General features: G+C 40.7%; 2 protein-coding genes and 1 long non-coding RNA gene across 3 annotated transcripts; 1 reads left to right on the top strand and 2 right to left on the bottom strand.

Annotated features, from left to right (window-relative positions):
• Nucleotides 1–6,174: 6,174 nt before the first annotated feature.
• LOC134198528 (uncharacterized) lies at nt 6,175–9,201 on the bottom strand. The gene is made up of 5 exons (XM_062667943.1): nt 9,120–9,201; nt 8,909–9,056; nt 8,748–8,833; nt 7,239–7,965; nt 6,175–6,880 (listed from the first exon to the last, which is right to left on the bottom strand). Exons 1-5 carry the CDS (start codon nt 9,156–9,158, stop codon nt 6,393–6,395), a joined length of 1,488 nt encoding a protein of 495 aa, XP_062523927.1. The 5' UTR covers nt 9,159–9,201; the 3' UTR covers nt 6,175–6,392.
• Nucleotides 9,202–11,999: 2,798 nt separating this feature from the next.
• LOC134176229 (uncharacterized) lies at nt 12,000–14,675 on the bottom strand. Its single transcript, XR_009969280.1, has 3 exons — nt 14,429–14,675; nt 12,586–12,699; nt 12,000–12,513 (listed from the first exon to the last, which is right to left on the bottom strand). It is a non-coding gene; the product is annotated as an uncharacterized LOC134176229 (long non-coding RNA).
• Nucleotides 14,676–18,802: 4,127 nt separating this feature from the next.
• LOC134198466 (riboflavin-binding protein-like) lies at nt 18,803–19,827 on the top strand. Its single transcript, XM_062667875.1, has one exon. It carries the CDS (start codon nt 18,852–18,854, stop codon nt 19,563–19,565), a length of 714 nt encoding a protein of 237 aa, XP_062523859.1. The 5' UTR covers nt 18,803–18,851; the 3' UTR covers nt 19,566–19,827.
• The last annotated feature ends 2,604 nt before the right edge of the window (nt 19,828–22,431 follow it).

Below are 22,431 nucleotides of genomic sequence, written 5' to 3'. Positions count from 1 at the left end.
CTTTCTGTTTTGCCGTAAATCTATATGACAAGTGCTGACGTACGTATATAAATATATAAATATATAAATATATAAATATATAAATATATAAATAAAATATATCTCGAGCTCAATTGACATGACAAGAGAGAGGCTCGCTTCGCTCGCCAACTAGTAAATGCTCGGTTAGCATTGTGTTTGACGAGCGATGGTGTTCTGTCTTTACCAATTCACGTAACAATGGTTGCGTTACGTAGCAATACGTTCTGTCAAACAAACCGGGAACTCAGGAAACAGACTGTCAGTTGCTCTTCTAAAGTATTTTGCGTTCAATTATCCCATTCAGGAGTTCAATTATCCGTTGCTTAGTTAGGGCTGCTCTGCAATATCATGTAAAACTGAATAACTTACATAGTCTGCGGTTGGGCAGCTGCTCAAATATCATCATTCATCAGCTGTCTAGACTCAATAATTTTTATTTAATCTTGACTTTAGCGTGAATTTTAGCGTGTGTTGTACGATTATTTCCTTTGCAATAATCTTGGTGTCCCACGTTTTCACGGAGGTCTAACTAAGCTGTTGGGAGCGAACTAGATCTACATATTTAAGAAGCCTACAACAACGCCTTGCTTCGTCAATCGTGGTGTAATCCGCACACTTTGTAAATCGCGCGTCGTCCGTGATACCATGCAACAGTCCATCATGCGTCGTAGCGGGTTTTTAGCTAATCAAGAGCTCGAATTTTACTACTTTGCCTTCCCACCTTTCTTGAATCAATCATTTATTGTTCAGCAGAAACGTGAGTGAGCATCATAGAAAGACGTCATGAAAGAAATGTGCGACTAAAATAATTATTTCTATATTTGTTACTTCTAATTAGGACAGAACATCGGATAATTGAATGCCTGAGTCGGATAATTGAATGCCCGAATCAGATAACTGAACGCCCAATTCGGCTAATTGATTGCCTGAATCGAATAATTGAACGCCGAGTTCGGATAATTGAACGCAAAATACTATAGTTGTTATCAATTCTTTGTTTACGCTTCAATCGTCTTACTCGTTTAATGAGATAGCCGCGTAACAATGGTTGCGTAGTCACGTGATAATGGTTGCATAGCAATAATTTCTATCAAAGTAACGCGCGGAAACTCAAAAACAGACTTTTGTCTTCTTTTAGTTTTCCTTTTCATTCCGTTTGTTACGAATCAGTCTTCTTTGCTTTTTAGTTGAGTACGGGAGCAAAATCTAGAGTCGTTTAACTCTTCTCGCCACTAAATTACAATTGAGTCGACTCCTCGAAAGGGGTCCCTTGCTTCAATTTTTAGCGCATATGTTACGGAGTCAAAATTGCATTCATCTGGCATCGTCGTTTTGTCGATTCGTCTTTCCGCTTTGCCGTAATTCCATATGACAAGTGCTGACGTACCCATATAAATATATTTATAAATACAGACTTGGACAAAATTATAGGGACACCTGGCATTCTTGTGTCTAGTCTAACTTTGGCACTGAATTTTTCTCCAGCAAAACCAAATGTTCTTCGAATTTCTTTTTTATGGATTGTGCCATTGTTAGTATGTAACATAGCTTGAGTTCAAGACTGCAGCTGTACTTACTACCTACTGCCCATCTAGTTTGCTTTGAAGATGGAAGACGGCCATTCCTACTTTTCTTGTCTTTGTACACGTTCATCGCTCTTGGATGCTTATTCTTGGCATACAATCTAAGAATGCTCTGTAGTAGAGAGCGAAAGCAATTTTGTGGGTCCTCTTATCAACATTATGAAAAAGAGGCGAATCATCTGTTTTTGCGCATTGATTTCGCGCATGTCATCACAATTTGAATTGTTTTGCCATTTTAATCAATAAACAAACTTCAACGTATTCAAAAATCATGCGACACTAATTAATTACAAAAAATCCTGCTAAGACAAAAACTAAAAAAGTTATAGCAACAAAAGAACATTGACATGCCACTTCCGGTCCACGTTTTACGTAGTAAAATCTCAAACTGCTACCGCCATAATGTCAGCTGCACTAAAACCGCTGCCCTTGAGACCGCCAAACTTAGGCGATAAGTTAGCCCGAACGTTCAGCTGCACGCAGTTGCAGAGTCTTGTTCCGTGCGATATTTCACGAGTTGCAGCGATGCCTCGAGGCAAACAGTTGTGTCCAAAAACGCGAGGGAAAATTGAAGCTCTTCACTCAGTTGGCCATTCTGTGCGTCACATCGCAGCTTTTGTCCGCCGCTCCAGGAATTCGGTTCATCAGTGCCTGCAACGGCTTTCCCATGGCAGCAGCGATTATGAAAAACGACCTGGATGTGGGAAGGCAACGACAATTCGGGAAGATCATCGACTAAAGAGAATGGCACTGCAGAACCGAAGAGCACCATCACGACTGCTCTCGTATCAGCTGGCTGATGAAACCGGCAAGCAGGTGTCAAGTAGAACAGTCTGTCGTCGTCTCAGTAAGACAAGAGTAAACGCTCGGAGGCCTAGAAAGAAACCACTGCTAACAGAAAACCATCGGCGTTTGCGACTGGGATGGGCAACCACTCATACACAATGGACTTTGGATGACTGGAAATCTGTTCTTTTTACAGATGAGTCAAAAGTTAGCATAGGATGCGATGGTGCTCTGTACGTTTGGCGTCGCAAAGGTGAGGAATTTCTCCCTGAATGTTGTGACCGTACGGTCCAGCACGCCGCTAGTGTGATGGTTTTGGGATCGATGTGTTGGCATGGTGTGGGGTCTCTGGTGAAACTGGAAGGTCGTTTGGACAGCACGGCGTACCAACAGGTTCTGGAGGAGCACATGCTTACAGACACAACGGCACTGATAGGAGACGACTTTGTCTTCCAGCAGGACAACGCGCCAATCCACACGTCTCGGTCAACAAGAAAATGGCTACGCCAGCATGACGTCACACCGTTGGACTGGCCGCCAAACTCGCCTGATGCGAATCCAATCGAGAACTTGTGGCATGAACTCAAAACTGCTGCCAACCGTTGCGAACCGAGAACTGCAGCTGAGCTCTGGAATGCTCTACAAGAGGCGTGGCAGCAGATTCCAGCCGCGCGTGTCCGGAACTTGGCAGAAAGTGTTCTGCGACGTCTGGACGCAATCAGGAGTGCGAGAGGCGGGAACACTCGGTACTGAGGAACTGGTGAAGGACTTCAATTTTCCTTCGCGTTATTAAAACCGGCTGTTTTTAAAAGCCACTAAACAAAATCAAAGAGAGTCTAACTTACGACGCTTACGCAGTCATGACGTCATACACTTTTAGGTCTCGTTTTCCGCAATGCGAAACGTAAAGAAAACAATTTAGGGTCTACAGTATTCTCAAGAAACCTAACAATCAACGCGGTAACTATTAAGTTCTTAACAATATTGATAGTTGGTAAATTGTGACCTAATTGTTGTGTTACTACATACCCACAGCGAGGTGTCCCTATAATTTTGTCCAAGTCTGTATAATATATCTTGAGCTCAATTGACATGACAAGAGAGAGGCTCGCTTCGCTCGCCAATAAATATATAAATATTCTAGTAAATGCTCGGTTAGCATTGTGTTTGGCGAGCGATGGTGTTCTGTCTTTACCTATTTGCGTAACAATGGTTGCGTTAGGTAGCAATAGTTACTGTCAAACAAACGCGAGAAGTCAAGAAACCGACTTTCAGTTGCTCTTCTATAGTATTTTGCGTTCAATTATCCGAATCCTGTGTTCAGTTATCTGAACTCGGCGTTCAATTATTTGATTCAGGCAATCAATTATCCGAATTATCCCATTCAAGAGTTCAATTATCCGTTGCATACGTCTGTTGTGCAGTATCCTGGAAAACTGAATAACTTAGATAGTCTGCGGTTGGGCAGCTGCTCAAATATCATCATTCATCAGCTGTCTAGCGTAGTTGTCTTCAGTTCTTCGTTGTCGCTTCAATCGTCTCACTCGTTTATTAGCTAAGATAGTCGCGTAACAATGGTCGCGTAGTCACGTGATAATGGTTGAGTAGCAATAATTTCTGTCAAAGTAACGCGCGGAAACTCAAAACACAGACTTTTCTCTTCTTTTAGCTTTTCCTTTCCATTCTGTTTGTCACGCATCAGTATCTTTTGTTTTTAGGTCCGTAAGGGAGCAAAATCGAGAGTCGTTTCACTCTTCTTGCCAAGAAATTACAATTGAGTCGACCTCTCGAAAAAGGTTCCTTGCTTCAATTTTTTGTGAATGTGTTATGGAGTCAAAATTGCATTTATCTGGCATCGTTGTTTTGTCAATTCATCTTTCCGTTTTGCCGTAAATCCGTATGACAAGTGCTGACGTGCGCATATAAATATATAATTATATAAATATACAAATATAATATATCTCGAGCTCAATTGACATGACAAGAGAGAGCCTCGCTTTGATCGTCAATAAATATACTAGTATACATGGCCCGTCCTTCGTACGGGCAAGATACTATAGTGTAAGGATAGGTCTGTGGACACGTCACATGCAATCTTTGTTGCGAGGTCCCGGATGTCCTGAATAAACTCGAATCTTGCTCTTCGCGCTTGTTTCGATAGAAATCGGCACACTCCCCGTGTAGCGCTTGCTGCAGATAACGTGTAGGTTGGATTCGGTGCAAATGCAATCAGAATTTGGAAAGAAACGAAAGCGCTAGAAGAGTAAGTTTCGTCGGCAAGAGATATTCGATTGCTCGAAGCTTTGCGAAGGACGACGATGCATACAGTCTACACAGGATCATTGTGGGCATGTGTTGAAAGTTGTAGTTGAAAGAATTCTATTTTGATTGAACTACTATAGTTGTAGATTGCACGGCACGTAGTAAGTTTTCAAGCCATAAAGAAAAACAAATGTAGAAATCGTGTTTCGTGTGACTTTGCTGTTAGAGAAGTCATTCTAGGAATTTGTTAGATTAAGTAATCGAAACTTTGCCACCAAAATCTGTCTGTCTCTTTTTGTGAGTCTAAAAAATAATATTAAATCTACTATTTTCAAATATTAGACTTTGCGTGTCATTGTTGCATATATTGCAAACTGGAAACACTTGGGCTGTGTCTCCACTTGTTGCCCTTTAAACATGTTTAACATTAAACATGTCTAAACTCTAAACATGTTTAGTAGACAGCGTCTCCACTTGTCCATTTATTCCCGGCTATTAAAAGAATTATCCGGAACTTTGTTGTACCGCGCGAATTCGTTTCTTGTGCACCAGACAGTCGGAGATCGTCTTCTTGTCGTCTGAAGAACAATCACAGACACAAGTCTCTGTCTTCGCCAAAATGGCTCTCTCCTGACACTCTGCATCAGTCTAAGCACTCTCTGACATTGCCTAGTTTTGTCTTCTTCCAATAGTCTCCAAAGAAAGAGAAAGAACAGCGTGAAAGAACTAACATCCACCGTTTTGGAACGCGCGTTTATATCACGTGACTGTTAAACCTAAACCACTTTCGTTGAACTACCTCTGAAACATGTTTAGCAAAAGCTGTTTAGGTTTAGAGTTAAACAGGTTTAACGCCAGTGGAGACGCATTATTCTTAAACATGTTTAGACTTAAACAGATTGTAAACATGTTTAAGCTCTAATGGAGACGCGCCCTTGCTAACAACGTGTGACCTGCACGTGTCAATGTCATCATACTGCCGTGATGTCATTAGTCGAGCGTCTTAATTTCGCGTTACTTTTGGGAACTCAAGTGATAGATGATGTGATGGTATGACGTACTAAGTTGATATTAAGACTAGACGAGTTTGCGGGCTTGAGTGCATAGTTGGCGTGCAGTAGCGTTGTCTTGTAATAACGTTGGTTTTAGTTCCAAAGAAGTAATAGACGTCCCAAGAACGTTACATGAAGTCAGGAACAAGCTTTAACTCTGATCGCAAGTTTGCCGCCAAATCTATACCCGCCAAAATATCCAGAATAGCTGAGCATGCCACAGCTCCGTAGTTTGAACGGATGGCTAAGCCACCGGATCCACTCAATTTAGAAGATCTCACTCACCGAGGAGAGAACTGGCGTCGATTTGCTCAAGATTGGATCATCTAAGAGATCGCGCTCAAGCTCATGTAGGAGAAAGATGAGGTGAGAGTCGCTACCTTACTGAACGTCATCGGCCACGACGCGCTCGATATGTATGATACGTTCGAGTGGGAAGGCAAGTCGGAGGACAAGCACAACATTAGGAAATCTTGAAGAAATTCCAGGCTAGGTTAGTACAGAAACGAAATGAAACTTTTGAGAGATGTAATTTCTTTAGTAGTCGACAAACGTGTTCACGAGACAGCATGCAGAATCGTATTCCAAAACGTGCATGCAAAGGCACAATTTCGGATTCGCTCTACATATACGTATCTAAGTAGCTGTTGGTTCGTCTGAAACGACACAAGTACACGACATTCTATGACTAGAAATCAGTTTGCTCCACCTGAGGAAGAGCGAAATAGGTGATGCCTTGATTGTTTCCGTTGCCATAGCAACTGCCAAACCTCATCTGCGCATATTTGGCATCTCGTGGCCACACCCAGTTTCGTCCTTTGCTAATGAAGTGAGAAGAGATGTCATCAGCTCCGTCTGGAAGTACAAATCCATTCCACCATGTCCACTCTCTTTTATCATTGTTGCTTCTTTTGAAATACGGTTTGGTTGTGTTGTCAGAATGATACTGCTTAATTTCACTTTCAAGTAATGGAAAGGTCAGAAGATTTTCGTCTTTGTCATACGCTTGAAAACCAAAAACGTTGTGAAGATCGCGTTGTGTGCTTTTGATCCAAACACCAAACTTATATGATTTGTCTGAATCAATCTCAAATAGATGTGTAACGCCCCACGGATAATAACATTTTCCCTCTTTTCCCTCAACCATCTCGGCTATGACAGCATGGGTATCATTTGCTATCAACACAGCAAACAAACACGCTTTACCAACAACTTCCAATTGCATTGCATATATATGTATAGTGTATTTAAGAAAAAAATAATTTAATTTGTACCAATGCTAAATAGTCGCATAACAAATACATGGACTGTATTAGGTTTTTGTTCAGCCGCAAATTATACAAATAAACAAGCAGAAAAACAGACAGTAAGACAAAGCAAATGCAAAAACCAATGGAACTCAAGCAAAAAGATAAACAAGCAACATTCACAAACTAAGCAAACGAACTCTCCAGCATTATGTTCTATAAATCTATTTTCAAGTACATAATCATGTAATAACTAGCATAAAAGCTAGCGGCATATAATTAATTACCATTAGTGTCGTTTGGTTTTGATGCCCATTCACGGAAGTCAGATATGTTAAAGGTCCAGGCAAGATTATGTTCAGGACGCCGTAGACTCTCGAATTCGCAAACGCTGACATTCAAATACCACGTCTTGTTTACAGCAGGTGTGACAGATGAAGGTAAAGTAGAAGGTGCAGTAGGAGGTGAAGTAGAAGGTTCAGTAGGAGGTGAAGTAGAAGGTTCAGTAGGAGGTGAAGTAGAAGGTTCAGTAGGAGGCGAAGTAGGAGGTGCAGTAGGAACTGCAGTTGGAGGTCCAGTGTTACTTTCATCTGTAACATGAAGTCGGTCAAAGAAATCCGTAATAGAAGCAAGTTTAGTATCGTCACTGATAGACTCAACAGAGTCTGAAATAGAATACGTTGGCGACAAAGTGTGTACAGCTTGTCTACGAACAATGCCTTTGTTTGAGTTTTGACTGCCATTACCACACGATCCAAATCGTAAGGCAACATATTTAGCATAACGTGGCCACTTCCAATCTACTCCATTTGTCTCGTCAAACTGAGAATCCGGTTGGCTGTCATTGTTCGAGTCAGCCATGTAGTGAGGAAGAATGTAGCCCGTCCATTTGGTCCACACATTTGAATCGTTATCACTGTATTTGAAATATGGATCCCCCAAGTTAGGATTCGATATTCTTCCTTTGGTCTCATTGTAAACGTAGAAACCAAATGAGTTTACCATGTCAGATGCCTGAAAATAGATGCATCTTTATACAATTTAAGCGTTCACAATGAATATCTATCAACTCTGAATCTACACTTAGATAACTAACTTAATTAATTAACATAAACAGAGATAACCTGAATGAGACAAACAGATGCTAAACATTAAGTAAAATGTATGAGTAGGACAACCAGATCACAGAAAGTTGTTCCGCACATGTATACTAACAGAAGCAAACACAGTATAAAATTTAAATGAATAACTACTCAGTAACGCTCTATGCAGCGTGGAATGCTGTTATTAAGTTTATCTCTTTGAGATACGTGTACTGCATTGCGAGAATTCGAAGTAAAACGGTGCTAACCAAGTCTATATACTAGTAGTAAAGAAGCACTAAAGTGCTAGACCCTCGGCTGCTAGCCTAGGCTAGATTTAAGTACGGAACTGCTGCCCACACGTGTACAGGCAACTAGTAATTAACATGAAGGGGGATGGACACATTGACTGGCACGTGGGATTGTCGCCATCTGGCACGCTAATTAACACCAGGCCTAGGGATAACAATGAGCGCATGCGCTGCATTCCAATTGAATGGTCGTCCGACCGTCCATCTACTGACTCACAAATGTCATCCTCACGCATGCGCGCCTTGGATTAATTGTATAGAGATTGTCTCTAAATGCTTAATCAGTATCAAGCCAGTGGACGTAAACTACGTGCTCTGTTGTAGATTCTGGATCGATACGTCATAGTATGACGTCATGATCTTAGAAACATTTGTGACTTGTCTACCAAACACGTATCCTTACCGTCGATTTGATGTAGATGCTGAATTCATAACCCTTCGTTGGATTAATCGGAATGTAGTCAGATATCGAGTAGCACTTACCATCCACTAGAATTTCAAGACAAAAACGTTTGACGGCTACTTGCGATTGCCGTCGATTGCATCCTAACACATTCTTCTTACTTTGTGCCCCACGACTGTTGTTATACACAGCAGCTAGACGCATTTGCCCGCCTGTGAAAGTTACTTCCTCCAGTCCATTACCGAAAGACTTCCAACTAGACCTGTTGTCTATAGCTAGCTGCACATCACAAGCCGAGGTGAAGGAAACCTGAGCACAACATTTCAGTCAGAAGGCTATCAAAATGAGCCATTACAAATGTCTATTGTATACCTGATAAAGGAAAAGAAGAACGACAGCAGGGAAAAGCATCTTTATTGTCAAACTCGAGCAACTAGAGAATGTCCGCTCTGCACCACTGCTGGAGCAAAAATGAATGAATTTGTATTTATCACTTTCTTTACACAACAGATTCGTATTCTCTGACAGACACTAACACTGCCAAAATTCATAGTTGTACAGGCGCTTGCAATGCGAAAAGTATCACGTGACGTCCTAATGCGCCGAGGTAGGCATTCTTGTTGCCTTCTGCTGCTTCCTACAAACAGGTCTCGCGTTTCTACTGTGTAGTGAGAAGCGTTGCAGCGCCTTTGAGTATCGGCGTGTTGGTTAGGATTTGCTGTGCCACACATCTGTCGCGTGCTGTGGTTCACAGTTGTGAGATTCACTCAGCCATCACTTGAGTTCCAAAAATTAACGCGGATGAAGAGGCCGACCAATGGCGTCACGGAAGCAGATGATAACATTGACGCGTGCAGGTCACACGTTGTTACCAATTGTATCCGGTTCGCAATATGTGCGACAACACTACAAAACTCAAAGTCCAATATTTGAAATGGTAAGTTATAATATTTTCAGACGTACAAAAAGAGACAGATAGAGTTTGTTGGCAAAGTTTTAATTACTGCCTAAGTTTAGAAATAATCTAACGAATTACTATAATTATTTCTATGGACAGCAAAGTCGCAAGAAACACAATTTCTAGATTTAATTTTAGCTTGAAAACTCACGTCCCGTGCATGCTACAACTAGTGCAATCCAAATGAAAGTTACCTCTGCAAACGTCTTGACAGATGCTGCTATGGTAACGCTCTAACAACTACTCCTTATTGTTAGTTTGCCTGAAAAACACAGTACAGTACATGACATAAGTGTAACTTCTTCGGTGTACGACTTGAAATTCTTAGCCTCGCTCCGTAGGCAGTGTGGATTGCAGCCCGAATGCGCTGCCATCACCACTACGTCTGGTCTGGTACCGCCTTTCTGGGCGGGAGTAAGTATGCACTTAAATTTTTCAACGCTTGTCACACTAATGTTATTAGCTAGAAACTGAGCTTTCGATTGGACTTTGACGTTGTTCTAGCCTCTGCACTTGTCGATATTGCAATTTTAGGCCGCTGTCAAGCGTTAGTAAATGAAAGCGTAGCAGTGAAATGACAGATCAGAAATGGCACTTGCAGTGCATCATACGCCTTTGAACACGTATACAGATTCTCAGTTGAAGCTGCAATGCGTCATATGCCTTTACTGCAATGCATTGGACTGCAGCCTACGTACCGCATATGGTGTGCCATTAGTGTCAAAATTTGACAATGAGATCATGCGATGAGACAATGAGATGAGGCGATAAGACAATGAGATGAGACCATGCAATGAGACCATGCGATGAGACCGTGCGATGAGACCGTGCGATGAGACCGTGCGATGAGACCGTGCGATCCGACCATGCGATCAGACCATGCGATCAGACCGTGCGATCAGACCATTCGATCAGACCATGCGATGAGACCGTGCGATGAGACCATGCGATGAGACCATGCGATGAGACTGTAATATGACACTGTAAGATGAAATTGCAATATGAGACTGCATCAATCAATATGAGATTAACGCAGAGTACCGCATGCAGCTACTGTACACAACATAATCTCTGACACAACTTTACGGATTTGCGTACAATGATAGTCAGCGTGCACACATCTACCTAAATAGGTGCGTGACCATTTCGTCCCTTCCATTTTCAATTTCCGGCAACAACTGAATATTGAATTAGAGATTGAAAATATCCTAGAAGTTGCTTGCAATTTTAATATTCAATTCTATTAAAAATTAAAAATTATATTTTCTCTACATTGAGTAAATGGCTTATATTGAGTCATCTGTTACTCCATACTGTATAATTTCAAAGTACGATTTTCCATTGCCACCCAATGAGTCATAGTACGTCATAGTTTTCTTCTTGGGTTCACCAACCTGTGAGTATAATATTTAGTAATTGTAGATCAAAACGGTTGCCACAGTTCAAATGTACCATAAGTGTCTAGTGGTTAGAGTTGTCATTGATAACAAATAGAAGCTTTTCATTGTCTGACAATGTCCATTGCTGTAATAAAATTTCATTGTCAATCTCAAGCTTATTTTCATTTGAGGAGATTGTGCTCTTTTACCTTTTTCCGGTTACTCACACCATCATATCCACACAACTTGTACTTTCCATGAAGAGGCTATCAACCAGTTCAATATAGAAGTGAACATAGGTTATTTCAAGATTTGCATCTACTTTTGCATTAGATATACTAATGTACTACAGTTATTTCTAAACTGACTGACATGCACGGACACAGGCACATGCATGATAACATTCACATACATGCCTGCACACATATACATTCTTGAACTTTGATTTGGTGTATCCAGTATGGTTTTGGGAGACTTTGCCACTTGCACACACACACGCACACACACACACACACACACACACACACACACACACACACACACAACACACATAACTAAAGGAAAACCTGACAAACAGGAGACAGACTAATTGATAATTACTGTTTTCTTTAGTATATAAAGCACTTCTACTAAATTGTTATTACACATAAAACAATCACCTTCTCTTTGCAAGGGATAGTGCTTTGAACAAGGTCTAGATATTGCCGAATAACCTACAGAAAATTAATTAGAATTATGACAATATACAATCACTTTATCAAATATTGAATTAGTAGAAAATTTAAATTCGCAATTTATTAACGTTCTGAAGGTTTTGTGTTTATTTTACTAGGAGACTCGTTCAGAGGTCTTACATCATCACTAAGCCATCTGTGTACTTCTAAACATTGAAGGTCTTCAGGTAGGCGCACAGCGCAAAGATCAGATTCCTCTTTCATTCAAATTGTAAACACGGAAGTGACTAGGATACTTCAGCGGCTTCACTGAACTGACGTCCAGGGAGCTAATTAATTCAGACCGGAAAGCAATTCGCGCGCGAACTGACACGTGATCGCAACGCTTCATGAACAGCCTCGGAATCCGTTCTGATCATGTACAGTACATTTCGTTTTCACCTTTTCATTTATTACACTAACTGAGCGAAAATCAACTTGTATGAAATCCTAGTGCTATGCAGTAATTAGAAATGGTCTGTTATATATAAAATGTAACCAACTGCAGTTTAGCACCAGTACAGAACAAGAACAATCTACGATTTGACTATCGTTTGTAATTATTTCTGATTATAGATATATACTACTTATTGCAACATGCATGAATCCATCTTTGTTCTTGTCGAGTACAACAGTCTTGTTGTCTGTGTTCATATCTGTGGTGCTTGAATGGCCACACACAAAAAGTAAAGTACGAGTTGTGATGCAGCCACTTCCTAAAACATACAATAAGCTGTAGTCAACAAACCAATACACTACAAGATAAATATAGATAGGACTACTATTACCTATGTCAGCTACCATGCACATATGCACATACATGATATCTGTAGCTTCATCCAACTGAGACCTAGCTTTTGTTAGCTGTATATTCCCTCATTTACCCTCAAACCATCAGCACACTGTAAAGAAAAAATTGTACAGTACTAGACTATTTGTAGCTTACATATTTATATGCATACAAGTACACTGTACCAACTGTACCAACTGTACCAACTGTACCAACACACACACACACACACACACACACACACACACACACACACACACACACACACACACACACTCACACACACACACACACACTCACACACACACACACACACACACACACACACACACACTCACACACACACACACACACACACACACACACACACACACACACACACACACACACACACACACTAGACAAAATCAACAAATGGATGTGCCCTTCCATTAAAGATAGCAGCCTTTCCTATTTCTAGGTGAGCCTCCTTCCCTAATCGAAGTTTAAGGCCGTGCTGATGAACCCTATGATGCTTGACAGAGCATCCAAGTGCACTGACTTTGGCGCAGCCTTGGGACTGGACCTCAAGCCCACACGTACCCGTGCTGCATGATGTTACTGCCAAGCCAGCGGTCTTGTCCATCCCCAGTCAAAGACCAGGTCTCTCCTTTATACTCCTGAGTCGAGAGAAGCAATTGTGTGTTAGTTTCTTGCTTAAGGAAATCATGCCATAGCTGGCCATTACTGTAACTGTACCAATTCATTTGCTTGTATGTATGTATGTATATATGTATGTATGGGTCAGAGTTCGAGTGCGGGAGGGCCACATACATAAATTCCCTTGGGCAAGGAACTAACATACTATTGCCTCTCTCTCTCTCTCTCTGGAGTGTCAGTTCTGTCTACAGCAAGTATCTACAGCAAGTACAGCAAGAGTGAAGTACATCATATTGACTTCTGATAGTGACTTCTGCTACAGTAGTGTTAGATTGCAGTGTTAGATTGCGGTGTTAGATTGCAGAATAGTGAGTGCAGGATCTAACCTGGGCTCTAAGGGTCCTTGTAAAAAATGTATGTATATATGTATGTATGTATGTATGTATTTATGTGGCTCAATTGGTTAGAGTGTGACGCTGGACATTGGAAACATCTGGGACCTTTGGGTCAGAAGTTCAAGTGCAGGAGAGCCACATACATGAGTTCTCTTGGGCAAGGAACTAACGTACAATTTGCCTTTCTCCGGAGTAGTTCTGTCCAAGCAGTATCTAACCTGGGCCCTAAGGGCTCTTGTAACAAAACCAAAAATATGTATGTATGTATGGATGTATGTACATATTAATACCTAATAACTAATACTCTTGCAATTTATTATATTGTCAAATTATTAAAAGGAAGCATCAACAATAAACACCTTCATGAATACATTATCTTGAAACATGAGTACTATAATTGGTAAGTTGTACAGATCCCATGTCATAAGTTAAATTAAAAAAGACTGCCAAAAATTGTCATATGTATTTAATAAATAAATATCATCTTCATGTTCATCTTATTACCAAAAATTGAGTTGTATGTAGTCTGTACTTCAAGTAGATATGTGCGAGCAACACAGATTACTGCTAATTGAAATTATTTAACTTAAGTTATTAATATAATTACAGTAGTATTTATTCAATGATCTGTCGAGGACACTAATTAGAACTGACTAAATTACACCCTACCTAAACCACTGTCTGTGTTAGCAATTCTAAATCATTACTTAACCATGCCATATTACATGGAAGAAATATATTGCGTTTATAAAATTATAATTTAATTATTAATACTAGTATAGAAGAAAACGTAACTACATCACGTACCATAATAGATTTAGCTCTCAAGCAATCGTCGAATCAGATGATTGTGCCTTCTGTTATTCCATTGCTTTCTTAAACGTCGATTTGTGCAGCGAACACGAGTTCAACACTGGGGCCCCATTTGAAAGAAGCGTTGTAGTTACTACTCAAAGAATGCGCAATAGATCAACATGTCGTTTCCGTAGAAACTAAAACTGCAACATGTCTAACGGCTACCAAACATGCTCTATGGGAGGAGCCGTGCCGCTAGCCTCGTACTACCAGCCCACTGTTCGCTCTTGGTACGGAAGCCGGTAGCGGCGGATTGATATCAGTTCGCCGTTCTCGGCCGCACTGATATCAATAGACACAAATAGTGTATCGCGTGTTATCAAATGTGTAAATTTACTTTTCTAGGTACTACAAAATAACGTGCGCTATTCTAGATACAATGGACACGTCACCGTCTTGTATTCTAACTAGATGAACTGTGGAACATGTGTGCACGCTCTTCGATCTGCTAGCAGCTCATTGGACCCCAGTTTGGGCTCGTCGTTTGCTGCACGTCGTGGAAACGGTACTAATCGACTTTCCAGTGAATTGGATACGAGCAGTGAGTTTCAGAAGCCATACTCTTCCGATGCGATGATTGCTGGTGCACTGAAATCTTTTTGGTATGTATAAATAATTAATTAAATTGATTAATAATAATTACAAAATTATACAAATACACACATGCACACATTTAGTTGTAGATGTGTTCAGTAATGACGTAGTCGTTTTTGTAGAGTTATACATTGCAGAAATTTCCAAAAGATAATTTCAAACGTACTTAATGCAGGACTGAAAAACGTCCTTGGATTGAATTATTGTGTGAATTCATGTTATTTTGTTTCTGCTGTGTATGAAATCTCTACAATAACTAATATATCACATGTGTGGGTGAGTGGTCACCTGTGTATGTGTACATATATATATATATATATATATATATATATATATATGATATTGCATATATTGCATATACATATATATATATATATATATATATATATATATATATATATATATATATATATTATATTATATTATATTATATATATATATATATATATATATATATATATATATATATATATATATATATATATATATATTTATATATATATATATATATATATATATATATATATATATATATATATATATATATATATTTATATATTTATATATATATATATATATATATATATATATATATATATATATATATAATATGCAGGCCCATAGCAAGCAAATCGAAAGTAGTCCGGCCTAATGTGCACTAAACAGCATGTGTAAAGGTAGCCTCGTATTTCCACTGCCCCGTGGAGCTGCAAAATTGGTCTGAAAGTTTGAGACTGCCTTGATCTAGTCGAGAATTACAAAATGTGGAGTTTGCACTAACTAGATTACTTATCTGAAATGGAAGTAGATGAAATAGACCTCTGGTGGTATGTGTCTAGACATAGTAGACACATCTTGTGTAATATGAACAGACGTTAGACATGTGACAGTTTTCCATTTTACAGAAACAAAATTGTTGAGCTTTTCTCTTCTTGAGCAAACTGCAACACTTCTTTCGTGTCGGCCCCAGGTTTCGAACTCTGTTTTCTACACGTAGTTTTAGGTATAAAACCGCAAATCGACCTTCAAGTGACCTGTATGTGATGAATTAGTTCCACAACCTGTCTTCTTATCATATAATCGTGAATGGTTTGATATTTGTTGAAGTCTACAGGGTAAGTTTCTGTGATTGACGTATTAACCACTCACACACACACACACACACACACACACACACACACACACACACACACACACACACACACACACACACACACACACACACACACACACACATACACACGAGAAATACGAGGCTACCTTTACACATGCTTGTTAGTGCACGTTAGGCTGGACCACTTTCGATTTGCTTGCTATGGGCCTGCATATTATATATATATATATATATATATATATATATATATATATATATATATATATATATATTATACATATATAATGTGTTTGTGTGTGTGTGTGTGTGTGTGTGTGTGTGTGTGTGTGTGTGTGTGTGTGTGTGTGTGTGTGTGTGTGTGTGTGTGTGTGTACATGCACACAGATGACCACTTACCCACACATGTGATATATTAGTTATTGTAGAGATTTCATACACAGCAGAAACAAAATAACATGAATTCACACAATAATTCAATCCAAGGACGTTTTTCAGTCCTGCATTAAGTAAGTTTGAAATTATCTTTTGGAAATTTCTGCAATGTATAACTCTACAATAATGACTACGTCATTATTGAACACATCTACAACTAAATGTGTGCATGTGTGTATTTGTATAATTTTGTAATTATTATTAATCAATTTAATTAATTATTTAAACATACCAAAAAGATTTCAGTGCACCAGCAATCATCGCATCGGAAGAGTATGGCTTCTGAAACCCACTGCTCGTATCCAATTCACTGGAAAGTCGATTAGTACCATTTCCACGACGTGCAGCAAACGACGATCCCAAACTGGGTCCTCTGAGCTACTGATCGAAGAGCGTGCACACACGTTCCACAGTTCATTTATGTAGAATACAAGGCGGTAACGTGTACATTGCATCTAGAATAGCGCACGTTATTTTGTAGTACATTAATATTAACTAATGATTGTTGCATAGATATTACAAAAAAAGTAAATATTACACATTTGATAACGCGCGCTACACTATTTGTGTCTACTGATATCAGTGCGGCCGAGAACGGCGGACTGATATCAACCCGCCGCTACCGGCTTCCCTACTAGAGGCTAGGTCCAAACCGCGGCACCCAAAAAAATTCGCCCGCCCCGGCTCCGTTGGCCCTGTATTGAATTCGCCCACATTCCATTCCTTGTGTGAGTCACTCCCTCGGCAGCCGTTTGTCCCGTGAAGTCGCTAGTTATTGGTGCGTTGAGAGAATACAAAGTCGCAAGACAAAGTACATCAATGCGTTGAATTGTGTTGTTGAAGTTATAGCCCAATTTCTCGTTCTTCTAGTTGCGTTCTAGGCACCTACGGAAGCCGAGCGGGGAGGGCGTACCCTACACAGGATGTAAAGCAATGCACTGATTACAGATGCCAAAACGCTCTTGAGCGGCATCGACTGAAAGCCAAAGTTAGCGAAAACAAATCCTCAGGTTAGTGTAAACACGTTCGCAGTAGATCTCGGCGATCATGCCGATACGCTGCGCACGTCTCTAGTGTCGATCGGATGGAAAATTGTCACCGACTGCTTAGCGAACTTTTCTACTATTGCTAAGTTATTAATAAAGCTATTACAATCGATTTTGTGATTTGTATTGGATTTAAACCTAATGGGAGACGCAGGTAGTCGACAAGTATGCAGATTAGAGAGTTGCCCGGATAAAATGTAGGTTGATAAAGGGTTAATTAATTATTTAATTAATAATAATTAAATTAATGCTATAGATAGGCCCGTAGGATATAAAAGCATTTCAAAATTGATCCGGCCTAACATGCGCTAAAAGGGTGTGGTTCAAAGATAAAGCGCCAAAAGGGTACTCGTCCAGCATACAATATTACCTAATATATTGCATAGATGGTTCTTGAAACTCTCGTTTTCCAACAATTGTAACACGCCTAGGCCTACGCAATATGACCTGCCTTAGCTAGATAGCAATTAATATATTTGGTCAAGATGCTCAAGTCTACTTCCGTTTTAACTATAATATATTAGTTATTTAATTACCTATAGTTTCAACATAAATTTCAGCCATTAATCGTCCCAAGTACAGTTTTTGAAAGATGTTTTGACCTAAAAGAGACCGACAAGACCGGTTTACGGCCTGAAATAGTTCACTGTTGAAACTTTACTCTTAGTCTAGAAAAAGGGGTCGGTCTTCTACAGCCGTGACAGATAGGCATGAGATCTGATATATATATATATATATATATATATATATATATATATATATATATATATACGGGCACGTCCGTGCATGCCATTAGGTATTCTCGTTACGTGTATATACAGCTAGACATTTAGATGCAGCAGTTAGCATGCAGCGTTTGCTTTAGAGTAGCCTTTGAATAGCCGAAATTCGTCGCAGACGTCAGAAGACGTTGCAAATTACAGCTGCGCTGTACCAATTTAGTAAATTGGTAAGTTGCAGCGTCTATAGTGACACCGACTTTGACGCTGACCGACTTGACGCTCGTCTAGAGTACGTTACTACAAACAAGCCGCCTGGTCCTAGGTGCAACTTTCAACACCATCCTTTATCACGACTTTGATGAAACAAAAGCAGTTATAATTTAATTAGCTGCGCATGCTTGCAGAAGGATCTATAGCCTAGAGACTTAGTTTTGGGAGTCTGGTTTTGGAACAGACGTTGAGCACTAATGGCATGCGCTATGGTTGTGATCATTGCTCTGTTTACTATGATAAACCAGATGACGCTTGCTGCGGATCTGACATGCGTGGTTGGACCTCATCACAAAGCGTTTCCATCGCCTGAGCCCGACATGAGAGCAGACACTGCCTGCAGCCGATATTCCAGCCTTTCTTGCTGTGCAGCCAACACCTCGCACTCAATTGACCAACAGGGTGACCGAGAGCTGTACAAACTTCACTGGGATGACTGCGGTAACATATCAACCTCATGTGAACGCTACCTCAAAGCTGAAAGCTGTTTTTTCGCATGTGATCCATATTTGGGACCGTGGAAGGGTTCGAAAGATTTAACATTGTATGCTGTACCTGTATGCGCTTCCTATTGTGACGAGTGGTTCGACGCATGCAAAGACGTGCCTATTTGTACACGAAATTGGTTAACAGACTTCAAAGAAGATAATACAACAGGCGAGTATCATTGCTCGAATCAGACATGTCGCACTTTTACAGAGTGGTATCAAAATGGTAAGGGAATGTGTGAGACAATCTATGGAAATTCCTTCCAATATGATGCAGATAACGAGAATTGTATGGTAATGACATTCACTGGTAACAATCCTAATGCGAATGTGACGAAAGACACCAACGGGGCTACTGGCGTCCAACAGTGTCAAAGTAGTCTCTTCCTTGCAGTCCTATCCTATGTTCTTCTCCAGTTCTGAACAAAGGAGCAATTGGCAGAGTTGAAGACATGGGCACATGTGCAGAATGGCAAACTTTTTGACATAGCTGCAAGTGTTTCTTACATGTGTCGCAATTAACATGGTGAACACGTAGTTTACTCTGATTGAATTCGCATTTTGCAGTTTAAATCTTCCCCCGTTAGATAAGAGTGTTGGCATTTCGTAATGTTTGACGTTACAATGACCACGTGACTTTGGCGTGTAGCTTTTCTGCAACTGATATTAATTACAAAAAAAGTTATACTATTGTGTTACACTCTGTTATGCAGAAGTTAATTTACTTTTGGGCATCGAGCAAGCTGATAACTAATTTTGTGTGTGTGTGTGTGTGTGTGTGTGTGTGTGTGTGTGTGTGTGTGTGTGTGTGTGTGTGTGGTGTCTGTAGCTCAGTTGGCTAGAGAGTTGCATTTGGAGAATGGAAATACCCAGTACGTTGAGGTCAAGGGTTCGCGGAAGAGTACAGACGTAATTTCCTTGGTTAGTTAAGAAATTTACATACAATTGCCTCTCTCAACTCAGGAGTCTAATGAGAACCTGGTCTTTGACTGGGGGTGGACTAGACCGCTGGCTTGGCAGAACTTCACGCAGTATATACGGGTACGTGTGGACTTGAAGTCCAGTCCCGCTGCTGCGCCAAAGTCAGTGCTCTTCGATGTTCTAGGGAAGCCTCATTGCGGCCAAAACTCCGAGTAATGCCGGGTTTCTACGCAGGCGTTTCTCTCTCTATTTCCCTCCCTCCCTCTTTCCCTCCCTCCCTTCTCCCTCCCTCCCTCCTCCCTCCCTCTCTCCCTCCCTCCCTCCCTCCTCCCTCCCTCTCTCCCTCCCTCCCTTCCTCCCTCCCTCCCTCCCTTCCTCTCTCCCCCTCCACCTCCCTCTCCCCCTTCCCCATCCTCCTCTTCCTTCCCCATCCCCTCCCCTTCCCCCTCCCCTTCCCCCTTCCCCCTCCCCTTCCCCCTTTCTCCTCCCCCTTCCTCCTTCCCCTCCTCCTTTCCCTCCTCCTCCCCATCGTCCTCCCCCTCCTCCTCCCCCTCCTCCTCCCCCTCCTCCCCCTTCTCCCCCTCCTCCCCCTTCTTCCCCTCTTTCCCCTTCTCCCCTCCTCCCCCTCCTCTCCCTCCTCCCCCTCCTCCCCCTCCTCCCCCTTCTCCTGCCCCTCCTCCTCCTCCTGCCCTTCTCCTCCTCTCCCCCTCTCCTCCCTCTCCCTCTCTCTCTCTCTCTCTCTCTCTCTGTCTCTCTTTCTCACCTTTCAGTACTGTACTGAACATAGTATTCCCAGCCTATTCTTATGTGAAGCTTCCGGCGCTACTCAGAGTTTTAGGCTGCGCTAATGTATCCATAGGTGGTTGGCCAGACCATCCAAGGACACTGACTTTGGTGCAGCCTCAGGAATAGACCTCAAGCTCACACATACCACGTACTCATACTTCTGAGTCTACGTCAATTTGTTTGGAATTAGTATTAATTTTATGAAATTTAATATTAATTTGTAGTCAATAAATATTATTTAGTATCAACCCGCACGCACTTTAATTATGTTATTGTATACAAATCATGTACATACAAATTAATTTATTAGACAAAACAAATAGATAAGTAACCACGCCCATAATTTTTGTGCGGTACTGAACCCCTAAAAAACCCCTGAGATACTCTATTGAGACTGCAGATGTATCGTGTTCAAATACAGATGGGTGTGTCAATCTATCGGAAGTACATTCTACACGTCAAAAGGCCACTGTTTGCATACTACTTTTGCATGCAATCGAGAATTGAGCAAGCGAATGTACATTTATCTGAATCTGTCTGGCGCGTGCCAATCACGTAATTCTTTTGTGCATTTTTTAGAAAGACAATAACTACAATGGAATTATAGGTTTCCAAGATAATTCTAAGCACACATAGTCTGGCAAATACAATTCCAAAGAATTTTGGTGCAGTCGGTTTCCTGGGCTTTTAACCATGATATATTCAGGATATGCCATGGAGATATTCGCCATTCAAAAAGTTCTAAATTAAATCGTAGACTTGCAATCTTTTTTTGAACCTTGCTTGTTTGTCTTAACGTATACAGTAACTGTGATGCTATTTAAAACCAATTTTATAGAGTATTCAAAGCAAGCATGCTAAACACATAAACCTTACTACACAATGGCGGATCCATGACCTTGGCAGAAGTCGGAGGAGTAGAGACTGACACTTATAAATTCCTCATCTAAAACTTTGCATGTCAACAACAGCAGTCTCTATCCCAATGTGTCACATATTTTTGATCTGCTTCTTGTTATCCTGTTCAGTGCCCTTTTGTCTAGTAGACAAATTCAGATCTCAGCTACATCGCTAGTGACAGAGCCACGAAGCACAATGCATCAAGGGCGACTGAATGACCCAATTTTACGATACGTCTACAAGGCTAACCCGTACATTAAGTTATGAGAAACACATTGCAGTGGCGTAGCTCGGCTGCACCAAAAAGGTTTACAAATCTCGAACAAAAAATAATGTATGTGAGTACATTATAATATTACACGTACACACACACACACACACACACACACACACACACACACACACACACACACACACACACACACACACACACACACACACACACACACACACACACACACACACACACATACAGATTGCTCAATGTTAGTGCACAGAATGTAAATTAATAGTCACTAACTCAATGCCAATCATTTTACAGTATTCCTCTAAAACTGTTCGTCAGTGTATACGCACGACACACTAGGCAGCGGTCTACTGATCTAGTATAACTGAAAATGATCAACTCAACGTCTAAAAGTCTAAATAGGAAATCTTCAAAGCCGGAAAAGGGTAGGTTACA

This window comes from Corticium candelabrum, chromosome 2 (genome assembly GCF_963422355.1).
Source record: "Corticium candelabrum chromosome 2, ooCorCand1.1, whole genome shotgun sequence".
NCBI lineage: Eukaryota > Metazoa > Porifera > Homoscleromorpha > Homosclerophorida > Plakinidae > Corticium > Corticium candelabrum.
The sequence above is the reverse complement of the archived record's forward strand: the minus strand, read 5'-3'. Positions and strand labels throughout refer to the sequence as shown.

Coding starts and splice junctions, on each gene's coding strand:
- LOC134198466 (XM_062667875.1), top strand. CDS start 18,852: ATGGCATGCGCTATGGTTGTGATCATTGCTCTGTTTACTATGATAAAC.
- LOC134198528 (XM_062667943.1), bottom strand. CDS start 9,158: ATGCTTTTCCCTGCTGTCGTTCTTCTTTTCCTTTATCAG. Junction 8,834..8,908: donor CAACAGTCGTGGGGCACAAA/GTAAGAAGAATG, acceptor TTGAAATTCTAG/TGGATGGTAAGTGCTACTCG. Junction 6,881..7,238: donor AAAACCAAACGACACTAATG/GTAATTAATTAT, acceptor CTGTGTTGATAG/CAAATGATACCCATGCTGTC.